The sequence below is a fragment of the Denticeps clupeoides genome, chromosome 15 (genome assembly GCF_900700375.1).
Source record: "Denticeps clupeoides chromosome 15, fDenClu1.1, whole genome shotgun sequence".
Taxonomy (NCBI): Eukaryota; Metazoa; Chordata; class Actinopteri; order Clupeiformes; family Denticipitidae; genus Denticeps; species Denticeps clupeoides.
This window is the reverse complement of record NC_041721.1, coordinates 15,297,306-15,313,211: the sequence shown is the minus strand read 5'-3', so window position 1 is coordinate 15,313,211 and position 15,906 is coordinate 15,297,306. Positions and strand designations below refer to the sequence as shown.

Sequence of the window (15,906 nt, the reverse complement as noted above, 5' to 3'; positions counted from 1 at the left end):
ATTGCAACCTTGATCTGTATATAAATGATGAGAGTACAATTTGAAAATTTTAAAAAGCAGAATTTTATCATAAATTACATCACTTCTTTTTTTTTTTTTTTAATCACAGATATAAAAATATTTAAGTGTCGTCAGTCAGTCCCCCCAGGTTCTCACATGCTGGCTGATGTGTTCAAACTTCAGTACACCAATACTGGATACCAGCGTATATATAATGTATCACCGAAAGGAAGTATTGTAATATTTTGCAAAATCCCTCCTGCCCACCTTTGTACATTTCAACAGCATAAATAATTTGATGCAGGTTTGGACCAACTGGCATTAAATCACAACATATGAAATTACCTCCTGGCTTCTGTGAAGTGTAAAACATGGCCCCAAATCCATAAGTATATACAGTAGATTTTTCTTTCTCAACGAGTCTGACCTTCAGATCCCACTGCCGTCTAGATCCTCATAAGAATTCTTTGCAAGGTTCCACAGAATCTTATTGAAGCTGAAAGTCAGTGGTGCTGAGTCAAATGTACCAAGGAGTAGATTGTTCCATCGCTGGTTTTTGGAGAGGGCGTCCAGTTACCGTTCTGCACAGAGGACGTCTCCGTGCGGTACATCTGCGCCTGGGCCTTGAAGCAACCAAAGTGGCTGGCAAGCACGAAAAAGTCTCGTTTGAAGCTCTTGGTGAAGAAGGCGTACAAGAAGGGGTTTGCGCACGAGTTAATGGGGTAGAAGAGCACCAGCAGCACCTTTGCGTGGGACACGGTGATAAGAGGCCACTTGAGGGCGGCGGAGATGGCGAAGAAGGAAATGGGTGCCATGCACAGGAAGTCCGTGAAGATGAGCACGGCCATCCGCTTGGCCACCCGTGCGTCTGACATGCTGGTCAATGGTGCGATCACCTGCGGGTTGTGCACCGTCGTGTAGATGCGGAGGTAGCACGCGCACACGGCCAGGAAGGCCACCACGTTGAGCAGCAGCACCAGCACCACGTAGCCCTGTGACAATGGCGTCTCCACGTCCATGGGCAGACAAATGCTCACCTTGTCGTAGCTACTCGCCACACCCGTTGCTGGGAGCAGCGCAGCCAACCAAGCAAAGGCCCAGCCGCCCGCCATGATGACGGCAGCGTGGCGGAGGCGTAGCTTGCGCTCCAGCTGCATGGCGTAGGTGATGGTGTGCCAGCGCTCCAGGGTGATGGCTGTAAGGGTGAAGACGGACAGCTCGCTGGCGAACACCGTGAAGAAACCCGCCGCTTGGCAGCCCACGCTCATCTGCCAGTCTATGCCGTAGTTGTAGTAGTGCGAGCGGGTGTCTATGTCCACAGAGGCGATCACCAGCAAGTACACGCCCATGCAGAGGTCGGCAAAGGCCAGGTGGCACATGAGAAAGCGGGGCACGTTCAGCTTGTAGTGGCTGGTCAGAAGGACCAGCAGCACCACCGAGTTGCCCACGATGGCCAATATGCAGATGATCCAGATCAAAACGCGCAGGTAGGTGTGGCCCATGATGTCCTCGCAGGGGTTAAAAGCGTCCGGTTTGGGGTGGCAGGTCACCTCTGTCTGCACTTTACAGTACTCACGGAAATATTGCGGCTCGTCAACGTGGGCCTGAGGCTTGTCGCACAGTGAGTGCTTCTCAGACCTACCAACCAAACACCATGTCAAGATGTTGGTCTAACATGAAGAACTCTACCAACTCTAACATGTGTTGAGGTCAACCCAACCAAAGCTCAAGACAAAGAAGGTCTGCTTTGTGGAGTGGTATCCAGGTATCCAGTGGAGTTAGGATCTAAGGAGTTCTCCCTCAAATTCTGATTGACTTTGTGCAAAGAATATTGGGGTCATCCTCTGAAATCCCTGCCCAGACTGTAAAAAGCACTGAGATACTGTTTAAAGACAGTAATTTCTGTGCCAGTGATACATGAGGAATCTGCAAATATTACACCGCATCTGTTATTCGTGGGATTTTAAAAGATTTTAGCGGCAGAAAGATATTTCAGGTCAACAATGGTGACGGAGGAAGACAGAAAAAAAGAAAGAAAGCACCACTAACCTGTTTTTCCTGAAGTTGGAAAAGGCGCAGCAGTGGCTGGGGTAGGTGAGGTTGGCCTGGACGAGCTCCGTGAAGAGGTGCAGGCTGGGAAGCCTCCTCAGAGAGTACACAGAGATGGCAGTCAGGCTCTTAATTTTCTTCAGCATGGATTCCGGCAGTGTGCTGAGGGCCGTGCGTGAGATGTCCCTGTTGAAATGGACAAGGTTTCCCACACAAAATATTTTCCCCATCAGCATTGGGACCAGGGCTGAGACACGACCACTACATACGGATTGGCATGTACATTTTTTTTTGGAAAATTGTGATTGCTATATTTTTACATCCATTAAGAGCTTTTTTCAGTACTGCTAGGCTCAACTAACCCCGAGGCACGCTAAGGAGTTGTTAAATGTATGATAAATTGTGGTAAATTGTAGCGTTTCAAAATTTCCACACTCAAGGCCAGAGCTGCTTCAATTATAAATGGATGTTCCATAGCTGACAGTTCTTTTGTGAATCATGTTCTGGGGGTTCACTGAGGTGGCAAATGCAACTGAGAATTATGAGGAAGGTGTGCTTTCTTAAGAGATGACTGGGAAATAAATCAGCTGAAAAACACCAGATTGGGAGATGGTGGCTTTGAATCCTCCACCCCTGGGTCGAGGTGCCTAGAAAGCAGGCCACTGGTTCTGTTATAAATACTTTAGGGTGGGGGGTGATATGAGGCTGCTTGGCGCCATTAAAATACAGCCCTGGGAGTGGTGACCATGGACTTGGGTTCGAGTCGCCAGTGTTGACACACTGGCTCATGCTTACAGAACAACAGGACCTTCTGCTCCATCGAATGCATCCCCGTGGATGTGGCTGAGCATTTGATTTCCCATGAGAAACCTAGAGTCAGGGAAGTGATTGTTAAGTGCACTTCATAAAACCAGCCCTGCACCAGCATATTTATCTGGCTTTATATGTTATCGCCATCAAACGTCCTCAATTCCTTTAACTAGGTTTAGCCTATTTTTGACATCAGATCATTGCCAAATGGTTCAACTTACAGCTTCTGTATTTTTGTGTCATTGAATGCGTGAGCCTCTATCCTAGTTATTCCATTTTTTGTCAGCCTCCTATAAGGAAAATACAGAAAAAAAACTGATTATATTCACCAGAGAAAATCTGACGGCAAGAGGCATCACAATCATTATTGCATCAGTACTAAAAAAAGTTGTCATAGTAGAAAAATACGAATCAGAATGAGAAGACAAATATCCCCACGAAAGTGTCCAAAATGAAGAATTATATTCAGCGATAAAGTGATAAATTCTTTGCATGGTACTGAACTAGTGGCACTCACAGTTCTCTTATGGACTCTGTGCCCAGGCCAAGAAAGGCATTGCATGGAACAACTTCAATGTGAATATTTTCTTGTAGGTCACTGAAAAACAATAAAAGTGGAATCGAGCAGAAAGCTTGATAGAAATGTGTACAGTTGTTCATTAAACGCTATGGCATTTTTTTCTTTTCTTTCTCAACTTTCTTGGTTTTATTCCGCGATGAACAACGTTGGTGTGTGCTGGACATTATACAGTGATGAATGTAGCTGACAAATGCAGCTTTCCCCCCAGCTCTAAAAATAATACCTACCTTGCCCTTACAGAGCATGGAACACATATGTTTGACCTGGATATGCTTAAAATACTTGCTGCCTTGCTCAGCCCAGCTTTACTCATTAGTGTAGTTTGCAGGCACAAATGCAAGCTGGTTTCAGTGCAGTGCACAGAATTATAGGAGAGAATGAATTTTCTGAGCAAAGATGACATACAGCAAAATGTTTTGGGCTGCAGAGTTAATCTTGGAGAAATCAGGAAGCACTTTCAGGCCAGTGTTCGATATCGTTCTGAAACACACAGATTTTGAGCACTTACACACATGCTTAACTACAAACTCATAAAAAGTAACCCAAAAAACAAGGTCGCACGCACACACAGATGCTCACAGGGGACCATTATTCTGCTGCAGAGGTCCTTTAAAAAATAAGACTCACAGATATTTCAGTCTGGGCAGGTTCCAGAAGGCATCACGGTGAATAAAGGCAAGGTGCTTTGATTTAGTGATTGTTCTGTTGAGGGGAAAATGGAGAGATACATTAACTTCTCACAACCTTGCAGAGCCCATTGCACAAATTACTGGTGATGGTGGAGAAAAAAGATGGAGGGGGTAATTTGAGCTTTGTTACATAGATATATTAAAATAAAATACATTTCTGTGGAAGATATTTGCACACTTTGCCACACTTGCTCTGCTGTCAGCATGGTCTATTTAAATATTGCATTGATCATCTGCAACCAGTTATATTTCTATAGCACCCCCACACTCAGAACACCAGATATCTTTACATGTTCATGACTTTCCTTGGGATACCTTGTCATACTGCCTCCCCCGTATACAGCGCATTCAGACGCACTTAAATACCTAAAACCTAAATGACTCCAAGAGGGTGAGAAATAAGATTCTCTGGTCTGTTGAGATCAAAATAGATCTTTTGGCCTTCTAAGCTGTGTGTGGAGAAAACCAGGCACTGCTCGTCACCTGTCCAATACAGTCCTGACAGTGAAGCATGTTTTGCAGCTGCAGGGACAGGACGACTGTTAGCAATCGAGGGAATGATGAATGCGGCCAAGTACAGAGACATCCTGGACGAAAACCTTCTCCAGAGGGCTCAGGACCTCAGACCGGGCCGAAGGTTGACCTTCCAACAAGACAATGACCCACGCAGCTAAAATAACAAAGCAGTGGCTTCACCACTTAAACCCAATTGAGCAACTCTGGAGAGACATAAAAATGGCTGTCCAACAACATTTACCGTCCAACCTGCCAGAACTGGGGACGATCTGAAAGGAGGAATGGCAGAGGATCCCCAAATCCAGGTGTGAAAAACTTGTTGCATCTTTCCCAAAAAGACTCGTGGCTGCATTATATCAATAGGGCACTTCTACTAAATACTGAACAAATGGTCTGAATACTTAGGACCATGTGATATTTCAGTTTTTCTTTGTTAATAAATCTGCAAAAATGTCAATATGGGGTGCTGTGTCATTTAATGAGGGCAAAAATGAACTTAAATGAATTTATCAAATAGCTGCAACATATGCAACATCAAAAAAGAGTGAAAGGGGTCTAGATATATTCCATACCCATTGTATTTCATCTCCTGGTTTAATAGGATCAGTGGACATTTTGGTGTGTACTATGTAAGATTTCTTATGAACTAGTTTGGCATGTATTGATGAGACTACATTAATAAAAAAAAAAAAATTGTTATATACTACACAAAAGCCCTTTGGGTACAAGTGCACTTCTTTACCCGTTAGGCTACCAATTGAATTAATATTTTAATTGAGAATTAAATGCAATTCAGAATTCCATAATTGCAGCATATAAAGGACCTAGGCTTTCTGCAAAAAGCTGGATACGGGTATAGGGATACGGGTATAGGTTTCCTCAATCGCACTTACTTACATCTCTGCCAGACGTGAGAGGTTTGCAAAGGCACAGGCTCCTATCTGCTCCAGGGCACCGTTCTCTGAAATCATTCTGAGTAAGGAAACATTAGATCAGAATGCACACTTTTTCAAAAATGCCCAAGGCTCTACTGCCAATTTTTCACACAAAGCACCATCCCGGTGAATTTATTAAGAGCGTCTCGCACTCAGAACACAGAGCAATAATATCGGGAAACACACAGTAGCAGGGTCTATAGGACTGTGGTTCACTGACACTTCTGACACTTTTTCAAAAATTTGGGTTTGTTAAACACAGAAAAAGACAAGTACATTCGTTTTCAAGATGGCAGGGCATTGCAGGAAGCACCGAATAGCTCTGAAGGTATATAATTTGTAGTGAGTGTCCATCACCAGAATCTGTCCCATCTTGCACTGCTCATTTTCTCATATTCTACACACTGTTGAATTATTAAAAACCTCAGCTGGTCGCAGGCACAATATATTGGTGCCATATTTTTATATTTATTTCACTTAATACTGACTGTGGTCTAGGCATAGATAGCATGGCTGATTTACAAAAATATGATTCAAGTTGTATTTGTTAGATTCTGCAATAGTTGCACAACTACAGTATATCACAATCGTACGTCACTTGATCATTTGGTAATTAATGTAAAATTGAGTAAACGTATTTTATTCCAATAAGTTCAATACTACGTTAGTTCCAGGGCAGTTCAGCTAGATATGTCAGTCTTCTCATGGTGAGCTAAAACACTGGTCAGCGTGTGTTTTACGGCTTCACACTGCGTCCTATTCACGCTTATCACTGATGAAGATAATCCAGGAGGTATTACAGATTCACAGACCCTTTCCACACATCATGTTCTATACCAAAGACTAAACACTTCAAATCAAGACTAAATATCGTTGGGGTTCTGTGAGTTGTTTAATGCAGTAATGGTGCAACAGTTCACTGTCTGCATGATGCCACTTGGTAATCGGGGAAACTGTAATGATTTAAATGTATTTGTGTTGTGTAACTATTGTCATGCCCATGGACCTGTATCTGGTGCTTACATTCTGCTGACAAAGCTGAGTCCAGAGAAGGCCGCCTCAGGAAATGCACAAAGTTGTGTCAGCTTAAATTCTCTGTTGTGGGAGAGAGAGGTTGTTGAAACAAGACTGTATAGGAGTTCATGTACAGAAATTCTCTGCTCTTTTTCTAACCCTTTCCTCGAACAAACTGACTCATTAAGAATATTTGCATTTTAAAAACTTAACATGTAAAGTCAAAAGGTTTGTGAGAGGCCACTGCAGATGAATTTTGTCCACATCCTCTGTGTTGTCTGAAAGTTTTTTCTTCACGATTAGAGCCATCTGCAGCTCCCATTCCGAGAATCAGTGCCTGATAGTCCTGTCCCAGCTGGACTGTTTGTGCCAGCAAAGCAAAGTAGCGAATGTGGTGGTCAGAGGCCAGCTAGGGGAAGCTGCCCCATCCCAGAGCCCTGTACAAGCCACCTATGGTGGTGTGAAAAGGTGTTTGCACCCTCTCTGGTACCTTACTTTTTCCATGTTAGTCAAAGGTTTAAAGGTTTCAGATCATCAATTAATATCAAATATTAGTTAAAGACAACACAAGTAAACACAAAATGTGGTTAAGTGAAAGATTTTATTATTAAGGGAGAAAAAGGTGGTAGAAGTACATAAGTAAGAAGAAGTAAGAAGTAAGGTGGTAGTAGCCTAGTGGGTAACAGACTCGTGTATGAACAAGAAGACCCAGCTTCAAATGTCGCTTACTACCATTGTGTCCCTGAGCAAGACCCTTAACCCTAAGTTGCTCTAGGGGGGGACTGTCCCTGTAACTACTGATTGTAAGTCGCTCTGGATAAGGGCGTCTGATAAATGCTGTACATGTAAATGGAAAAAACCTACATGGCCCTGTCTGACAAAGTGATTGCCCCCTAAACCTAAGAACTGGTTGGGCCACCCTTACTGCTATCAAGAATTTGCGATAACCTGCAATGACTCTTTTACAGCACTGTTGAAGAATCTGGGTCCACTCATCTTAACATAATTGTTGTAGTTCTGCCACATTGGAGGGTTTTCGAGCATGAACCGCCTTTTTAGGGTAATGCTACAGCGTCTCAATAGGATTCAGGTCAGGACTAGGACCACTCCAAAGTCTTCATTCTGTTTTTCTTCTGCCAATCAGGTGAACTTGTTTATGTGTTTTAAATCATTGCCCTCTTCTGGAACCCAAGGTCATTTCAGCTTGAGATCAGATATTCTTCTTCAGGAGTTTTTGGTAGACAGCTGAATTCATGGCTCCATTTATCACAGCAATTTGTCTAGGTCCTGAAGCTGCAAAACAGCCCCAGACCATTAAACTTCCATCACCACATTTTGCTGTTGGTATGAAGTTCTTTTTCTGAAACGCAAAGTTACTTTCATGCCAGATGTAATGGGACATATACCTTCCAAAAATTGAGACAAGTTTTTTTTGCTCAGTAGTAGTTTTGATCTTGGTACTGTTTCTGCCCTGTCTCTTTCTCATAGTTATGAATACTGATCTTAACAGGCAAGTGAGGTCTGAGTGTCTTTGGATGTTGTTTTTGGGTCTTTTGTGACTCTTGAATGAGTTGTCTTGGGGTATCAATTTGTCAGGCACAATTTATTGAAGTGATTTCTTGATTATGAATCAGGTCTGGCAGTAATCAGGCCTGGGTGTGGCTGGAGATAGTTTTTCTCCCTAAAGAAAATCCTTCACTTAACGTAAGTAAGTGATATTTAAAATTTTTATGATGAAACATTTAAAAAAGTAAGAACGCTGGGGCAAACACTTTTTCATACCACTGTACATGTGTCCTATTCTGACATTTAGCGGTCAGTCAGGGACATCAGCAACACCTTAATGAAATGTCTATGGAAGCCATTAGTTAAATCATTAAATCACAACAATCCAATGTAATGTTTATTCTGTATAAATGTTTTCTGCTCTCATAAAAGACGCTTGAGATTTTTGTAATCTTTACCATCAGCTGTGATTCGTTCAAGACATATGAATCATTTTCAAGGCTCATGGCTATTTTTAGCACTGCAATAAGAATTTGGTATGACTTGCACGTTGTGAACAATTGATAGCTAAATTTTGTGTCCATCATTTTGCTAGTTTTTGATAATGCTGCTAAATAACGGTCCTAGAAAAACAAGTGGTGAGAAGGCATGCATTACTCTCGCCCACTGCTGACATTACTCAAGGCTGAAACTATGCTTTTGACACTATTGACAACCTTGATGCTTGAAGAACGTTTAAACACCGCCAACAGAAACATAGTGTTTAGAAAATGATGAGTTTTATTTAAATTTAAAACATGATTATTTAAATTTTTATATCAATATGATTGTATTTAATGACTGATTTACATTCTTCTCTCTGGAGTAGATATTGCAAGTGAGAATGTGTGTATGTTTGCTTGACCAATTGTTCATACTCACATGTAGGTGGTGTTACCTGGGATTGTAGTCGGCATCTCTCGGATCCTACTTCCGAGGCAAAAGAAGGACCATGTTCTTGTGTTAGCCAAACAGACAGGGCTCCCTGACACTGAGGCTGGTACCGCATTCCTCGGTCCCATCACAGTAAACAAGAAGATCAATGCTAGGACCATGCTCTTTTTCAGGTGGTCAGAAAAAAAACCCCCAAAAGATGGTAAATCCTCCCAAAGGGTCACCGTCGGGGTCCACAGGAGAGGCTTGGCACACCTATGTGTTCACATGTGGAAAGACTTGATCCTGAAGGACTACACTTGCCGTTGCACAATTGAGGACCGGCATGTATCCAGCCATCCAATGTTGCAGTTGGTTTCTCTGTCAGCGTTGTGTGGAGCTGAGCAAAACCGCATGTGTCTCATAGGGTCTGTGACAGTGAGAAAGTGTTTTCATGGTCATTTAGTGCCCTGGATTAATTTAGGAATGAGGGTGGTTACAAGCCCACATGAGACCTTGGAAAAGAGGGTTTCTGATAACAAATGAATGCGCTTGTTTTTTTTTTTTTGTTTTTTTTCTTTTCTTTGGTCTCATACTCAACATTTCCAAAATTTTTTTAGATTTAAATAACTTTTTAAAGACTGAAATATACTATAATTTATATTATAGTAATATCAACATTACACCCCACTACATTATGACTTGTGTGAAGGACATATTTCTATTGCTGCGGTTGTACATTCCAATGTCTACAGTATGCAATAATTCTGCAAAAACAAGCAATGACGCAATAATTACAGTATTCAGTCTTCTGGGATTCACACCTGCCATCAGATTAACCCAAATAAAAGGCAGCCGTACTAGTAGGATTTACAAAAAACATTATATTTTTACATAGGTGAGCCATGATCATGATTAGTTCCAAATATGTCAAATCTCAACCCATTTGTGTGTTTTCTTTGCTCAAATGTTTAAAGCAATTATTTTCTTGCTGTTCCATTCCCCCCCTGACAAATTTTATTTGGATTCAGCAGTTAAGGATAGTCAGTGAGAACAGTGAGAACTGTTTGTTCTAAAAATGCAGAGTAGCGAATTCAACAGGTGGCTAATGCAAAGTAACAACATGTGACCTTGTCCAAGATCACACCTTACAAACCGAACTTACTTCCTGATTGCGGTGCTGTGAGCATGCTGGTTTGCCAACTAACAAGAAATTGTGCCTCTAGCTTTCGTCTGTGTACCAGATCGCTGAAATAGGGCCCAAAGTCTTCAATTTTCAAGGCACCGGCCATTTGGATTCTCTAGTTTCATTAAGGGTGAACAACAGAAGAACAACACATGTGCAGGGGAGCTTTAAAAGTTTTTCATATCAAGAGATGAATACTTAATGAACAAAAATGTATACGTATGATTTGAACACAATGGTTCTGAAGAAGAGCAAAATCGATATTTTAAATACCAGCAATTGTCAAAGGTAAACTTATCTAAAAGACAACTTAATCACAAGAACTTCCTTCATAGACGTAATATTTTTATTTTGTTCATTTGATTTTCAAAACTATTTTTATAATAAATTTTCACTTTGAGGTCATCAAAGAATTGTCACAATAAAAACAAAAGAAAAGTATTATAGAAAAATGTGTACAGAAACAAAGAAAAAGGGTTAATGCTCCTTAGGCATTGCATGGATCTTTCTCTTGTATGCTTTGTACAAGAAGGCAGAGAGGCATGAGAATTCACATACTTTAAAGGGGCTTTTTTCCGATTTTGATCGCAAAAATTTTGAAGATTGCTCAACACACTTTTCTATGAAATGAGATTACCAGGTTCTGATCATCATGCATATTTTGTCACTGAGTAAAAGGATATTGCTTGGACAATGTGAAGCTCCTTTTGAATTCATAGTATTATTTTCTACCCCAGACCTGAACATGTAATTTTGTGGGCACATCAAAAAAAAAAAAAAAAAAAAAAGATGCACAGTTTTGCAGGAAAAATATACTGTAATACTGTAAAATAAAAATCCTCATAGCTAATGGCGGAAACTGTCTATAGCTATAGCAACACATTGACATTAAAGTTTTTTTTTTTCCCAAAAAAATTCTCATTGTTGATGTTTTTTTTTTCCTTTTTTCTTTTTTACAAAAATTTGAGGAGTAGGTATACTGCAGTTTGCATCATCTATATTAACAGGCTATAAAACACCACTTCAGCCACAGTCCAGAGAGCACACATAGATAGTCTTTGCACCGTATATAAACATAAGTAATAAGATACTTCACGTGCATGGAGTATTTTTCAAACTATCCCAACGCCACTGGTATTCTTCTGTTTTTGTCTTTCTTGTAAAAGTCCTCATTATCATCATCAGTGTCACGATAATGACCAAAACAAAAGAACAACAATCATAAATTGTTCTGACAGTAAGGCCTCGTCCATCTCTTGTAATACCGGTGTTAATTTACAGGAGTAGTTGATAATTTTTTCACCCCGCATGTCTTTTTTTTTTTAACCCCTGCCTTCCCTCAATCACCATACCTGCATGTAATAAAAAGGGGGCAAAGACTTTGGCTGATTTCACAATCATAGGTAGCTTTTTTTGTGTCACCTTCATGGTAGTCTTTCATGGTATCCATTTTATATTTCATGTAATTAGGAATGCTTTTTTGTCCGCCTTTCCCTGTTAAAGTTTCTCTTATAGGGAAAAATTGCTTCTTTGTCAATATCAACAGTCAAGACATCCTGGCACACACTGAGAACCACCTTCCTCCTGGTCTGTGGCACCCTTCAGAAAAGGGGGTCAGGGTTGTGGGCTGTTGCAATTGTCCGTTTGCCTGTTTGCATGTGTTTCAGTCCCCATGGTCATTTTGTTTCCAAGCACTTTTTGCTTGTTTGCTGAGATACGAAGTTTGTATCGGTATTGATGGTATATGATGTCTTAGATAAACCTAAGATAGCTGTTCATTTTTTAAAATCACTATACACAAAATAGCTTCTCCTTCTTATGGCAGTGAGTTTCTCTGTTGGTTGGAAACACTGCAGAGAAAGACAGCCAGGATCAGACGTAGTACTCTTTGTCCTTATTCTTTTTGTTCTTACTGGAAATTTTGGCCACACCAATGGGCTTCTCCTTGACAGCGGCTCCATTGGGCTGCGTGGCTGAGTTACTGATGTAGTTGCGGCTTTCGTCCACGTGGTATGAGCCTTCATCGCGGTTGCGGTACTTATACATGGCGTAGAGGAGGATCAGGATGCATAGGGCGGCGGCAGCTACGATGCCCACCACCATGCCTGTGGTGCTGCTGGACTCCCGGATGACCTCTGAAGGACCTGGGAAACCCTTGACTTCAGGCAGGGGGGACCTTGCTGTGAAGGTAGAATCACAAAGGAAAATGTCCCTTCAAGAACTGTTCGGTCACATATATACCATTTGACCATATATCAGAGGCTAAAATCAGTTCAATGGCAAAGCACTCTAATGTGCAACATTTCCATTGAACGATGAAATTTTAGATGCTCAAGTCACAGACAAACTGCTTCTAACACCAACGTCAAAGTCATGGTACAGTTTACATTACTCAAGGTTTTGGTAAGTTCTGTATTCATGGCGGGGGTCAAAAACTACCGGCTGGTCCAGTTTCCAAAAGATATAAGAAATAAGGAGTTTTTAAAATGCAGAACTACCAAAAGCAAGTGCAACAAGTCTTTTGGATTCATTCTGAAAATCTGTGATTGGCACAAGTCTTTAGCTTGTCCTAATTTAGCTGCAGTCAGTAACGGTCGCCAACCAACCACCTCTGATTGTAGAATTTAATCTATGACCTCATAAAACCGGTGTAGTGTGTTTACCGGTGTAAACATTGTGTAGTGTGACCCAGGCATTAGCAGGACCCAAGCAAAGGACAATTAATGATAAATTAGAAATTCTGCATCGTTTGAGCGATGGCGATGGGCAATTGTGAAAATCATGCTGATGTGAACAATAAGAGCTGAGCTGAAGACTCATTAACACGCATTCTGTCAGCACAAGCTGCAACATTTTAAATCTGGAGTACTGCTGTGCTAGGGACCCTCATCTCACAGCCCATAATTTATTATGGCTGTATATTTCTACCTCATGTAGCCTCTGATTGAAATGAATTTAGGGTTGTTTACTTCATCATCTAAAACGTTTCCCTTTATTTATGTTCCACAAGAGCATAAAAGTCATTAACTGTGTAATTTACTGCCATGCAGAGAAAAAAAAAAAACCCACTACAGAAAACCGCTCTTGAAGGTGCAGAAATTGCTGTGTTATGGTTGACTATGGTCACAGCAATTCTTAGTGGCAAAATAATCGGAACACAAATGTCTTGTTTTAGTCTGGAATGATCGAATGTTGAGATGAGAGCAATGCTATTAAAAAACTTGTACAGCAGAGCCTGCACTCTTCTTTGTTCATCAGAAAACATCTATTGCTTTTATTGTGGAACAATAGGAATAAAAGGGAATGAATCAGTAGTGAAGGACAAATCACAGCACTGTCCACAGGTTCATTTGTGGACTTGGGGTGGGGGATTTAAGGCCAAGGATTTGATTCGGCTGCACAAGGACACTGCCCATGTTTTGCATCATTGTCATGCCAAAAGAAGAAATTCCTTAGCTTTACCCCCCCCGGCAGAATGCTGCAGGTTTGCAGTATTTGCAAAATATTGCAGTATTTGGAGCTATTTATTGTGTACTGGGTCTCCACCAGTGACATGAACAGGTTTATGACATATGGCTGTCATCAAATTAACATTCTGTTCTTTGGGTGAAGACCTATCACTTATTCAACAAGGGTGGCCAGCAATTTCAGTAATCAGAACATCTCATCTTTAATTTTGACTGGTTGTGCAACAAGCATTCAGGTCCTGTTGAGGCATTTCCCGAGGCTATTTTAAGGTTGCCATTATCTTCTAGCATTCCCAGCTAATGATCTTTCACCTTTTCCTGTTTGTGGTTACTGAGAGTTCTACAACTTTTTATTCATAGAATAAATCTACTCACATATTGATTGACAGTGATCTTTTAATAAGGTCCTATAGCACGATTCTCATTATTCAGATAAATCCAATGGGAAGTCCTGCATAAGCTGTTTATTAAGAGTCCATGTAAAGGTTACATTATACATACAGCAAATAAAAACAAGTTAAAAGCAATTTGTAAAACATTATCAGTAACATTTTTAGAACTATATTGCATTTATTTTGGAGTGACATGAAATGACTAATGGGTTTTGTGCCAACACTGCCTCACACCTATCTGCTCCAGCATGAACAGCACTTGTCAGCAGAGACAGGTGGCCATACCGGTGACTCCTCAGGGCCTTGGGTAGTGTCAAAAAAACAAGACGACCAAGAAGAGTCACCCACCTGAAGGCCATCAGCTGCAAGTCATACTTCCCACCTCCAACTATCCCTCATCACTCCAACCAATTTAAAATGTAATCATTATAACTGTTATTATCAGAATTGGTTGTTATAAATCTTGTAGTAATAGTATTACTATTATGCTCTCCCGTGTTGTGTAGCAGGTATGGATTATAATATTTTCTTGTCATTTACACCTCTAATATATATTTTTTAATGTAAAAAGGCTAGGGGAAAAAAGATACAGGATACAAATAATAATTTGTTCACAAAACAATTTTTAATAAAAATATAAAAAGATGACTAACCTAACCCACCTGAGCTTGTGTCACATGAATCCATGTCCTCGTCGTCACTAGGACACTCTGCGGATGCCACCAACAGATCATCCTGTAGGCAGAAAGAAAAATATGATACAAATAAACATAAATGTCAGGTAACTTCAGATTATCTGACGTTTCCACATAAAACCATTGCTGTAGCATATGCTAGAACTGCAAAAGGTAGAGCTTCAAAAAGAACACTTATAAATAATAATAATATAAAAACAATAAATAAACAATTACACAATGTATTTAAATGACATTCACTGAAGATAAATGTACAATTTATTTATATATAATGTTTTGTCAGAATTTACATAAACATTTGCCAAGTGTTTAATAAAGTAAGTCAACCATTCGTTCATTTTTAATACATAGCAGACCTGTTGTATGCTTCCTTTTTTCCTTTTCAATTTAAAAACAACTTAGAAGTAAAATAATGCAATAAATGAAGTGCTGTATTTGAACTAGGAGAGAATTGAATATTGATCTGACCCCCTAAGGCATGACAAATGTATCAGCATGGGTGAATACACACAGAAAAAACACACACACACAATTGCAGCATATTACAGTTCCTGAATATATTAACAGGAATTTAAATTGTTATCTTGTTCTGTGAACAAGCTGGCATCTGAGAAATATTCACTGGCCTGGTGTGGCAGACTTCTCCATCTGTGCCCCCTAGAGATCCTGCCCAAATATGTATTTTTACTAAAATCATACAAATATCATCAACCATGTACAGGAACACCTTCATCACATCAATCATAGAATGTCGTTACAACCACAAAAACAAGAATAAACCTGGATAAAATGATCCTTGCCTCGGTTCCTGCCATTGGTCTTACTGGGAAAAGGGCCATGGTCCAGGGCGCATGGGAAGCGGGATTCAGAGCAAAGCCACAGATATTCCAGCAGACGTCCGGGATTTTCTGGAGAAGACTAACGCTGCACTCGACGACGGCTTAACGAACCATCATGCTGCCTAAAACCGCGCAGCCTGGGCGGCATTTGCATTTACTGTTTGGCCGACGCATGTCTGTCCCGCTTTTTTGAGCGACGAGGCGCTGGATGACTACAGTGTGTGTCAGTGTGTGTGTGCAGGGAGGAGGATGAGAGAGAGAGAGCGAGAGAGAGAGAGTGAGAGTGAGAGAGATCAATTTCAGCCCACAGGCTCCG

General features: G+C 40.8%; 2 protein-coding genes across 26 annotated transcripts in view; both read right to left on the bottom strand.

The window, feature by feature from the left end:
• Positions 1–429: 429 nt before the first annotated feature.
• fshr (follicle stimulating hormone receptor) lies at positions 430–9,160 on the bottom strand. Its single transcript, XM_028955298.1, is given in 11 exon segments — positions 430–563; positions 566–1,638; positions 2,050–2,235; positions 2,845–2,919; positions 3,081–3,149; positions 3,377–3,457; positions 3,845–3,919; positions 4,067–4,141; positions 5,542–5,616; positions 6,603–6,674; positions 9,021–9,160. Coding segments are annotated over 11 exon segments (2,055 nt in total).
• Positions 9,161–10,521: 1,361 nt separating this feature from the next.
• The window catches only part of nrxn1a (neurexin 1a), a 118,570-nt gene continuing 113,185 nt past the window's right edge, over positions 10,522–15,906 (bottom strand). For 19 of the 25 annotated variants that reach the window (XM_028955405.1, XM_028955421.1, XM_028955422.1 and 16 more), the window contains 2 exons: positions 14,710–14,791; positions 10,522–12,377 (listed from right to left, as the gene is read on the bottom strand). In XM_028955405.1, coding sequence (XP_028811238.1) covers positions 12,070–12,377; positions 14,710–14,791 — 390 coding nt within the window. In that variant the 3' untranslated portion in view covers positions 10,522–12,069. The remainder of the gene's footprint in view (positions 12,378–14,709; positions 14,792–15,906) is intronic. The other 6 variants (XM_028955418.1, XM_028955420.1, XM_028955413.1 and 3 more) reach the window with 4 other exon arrangements.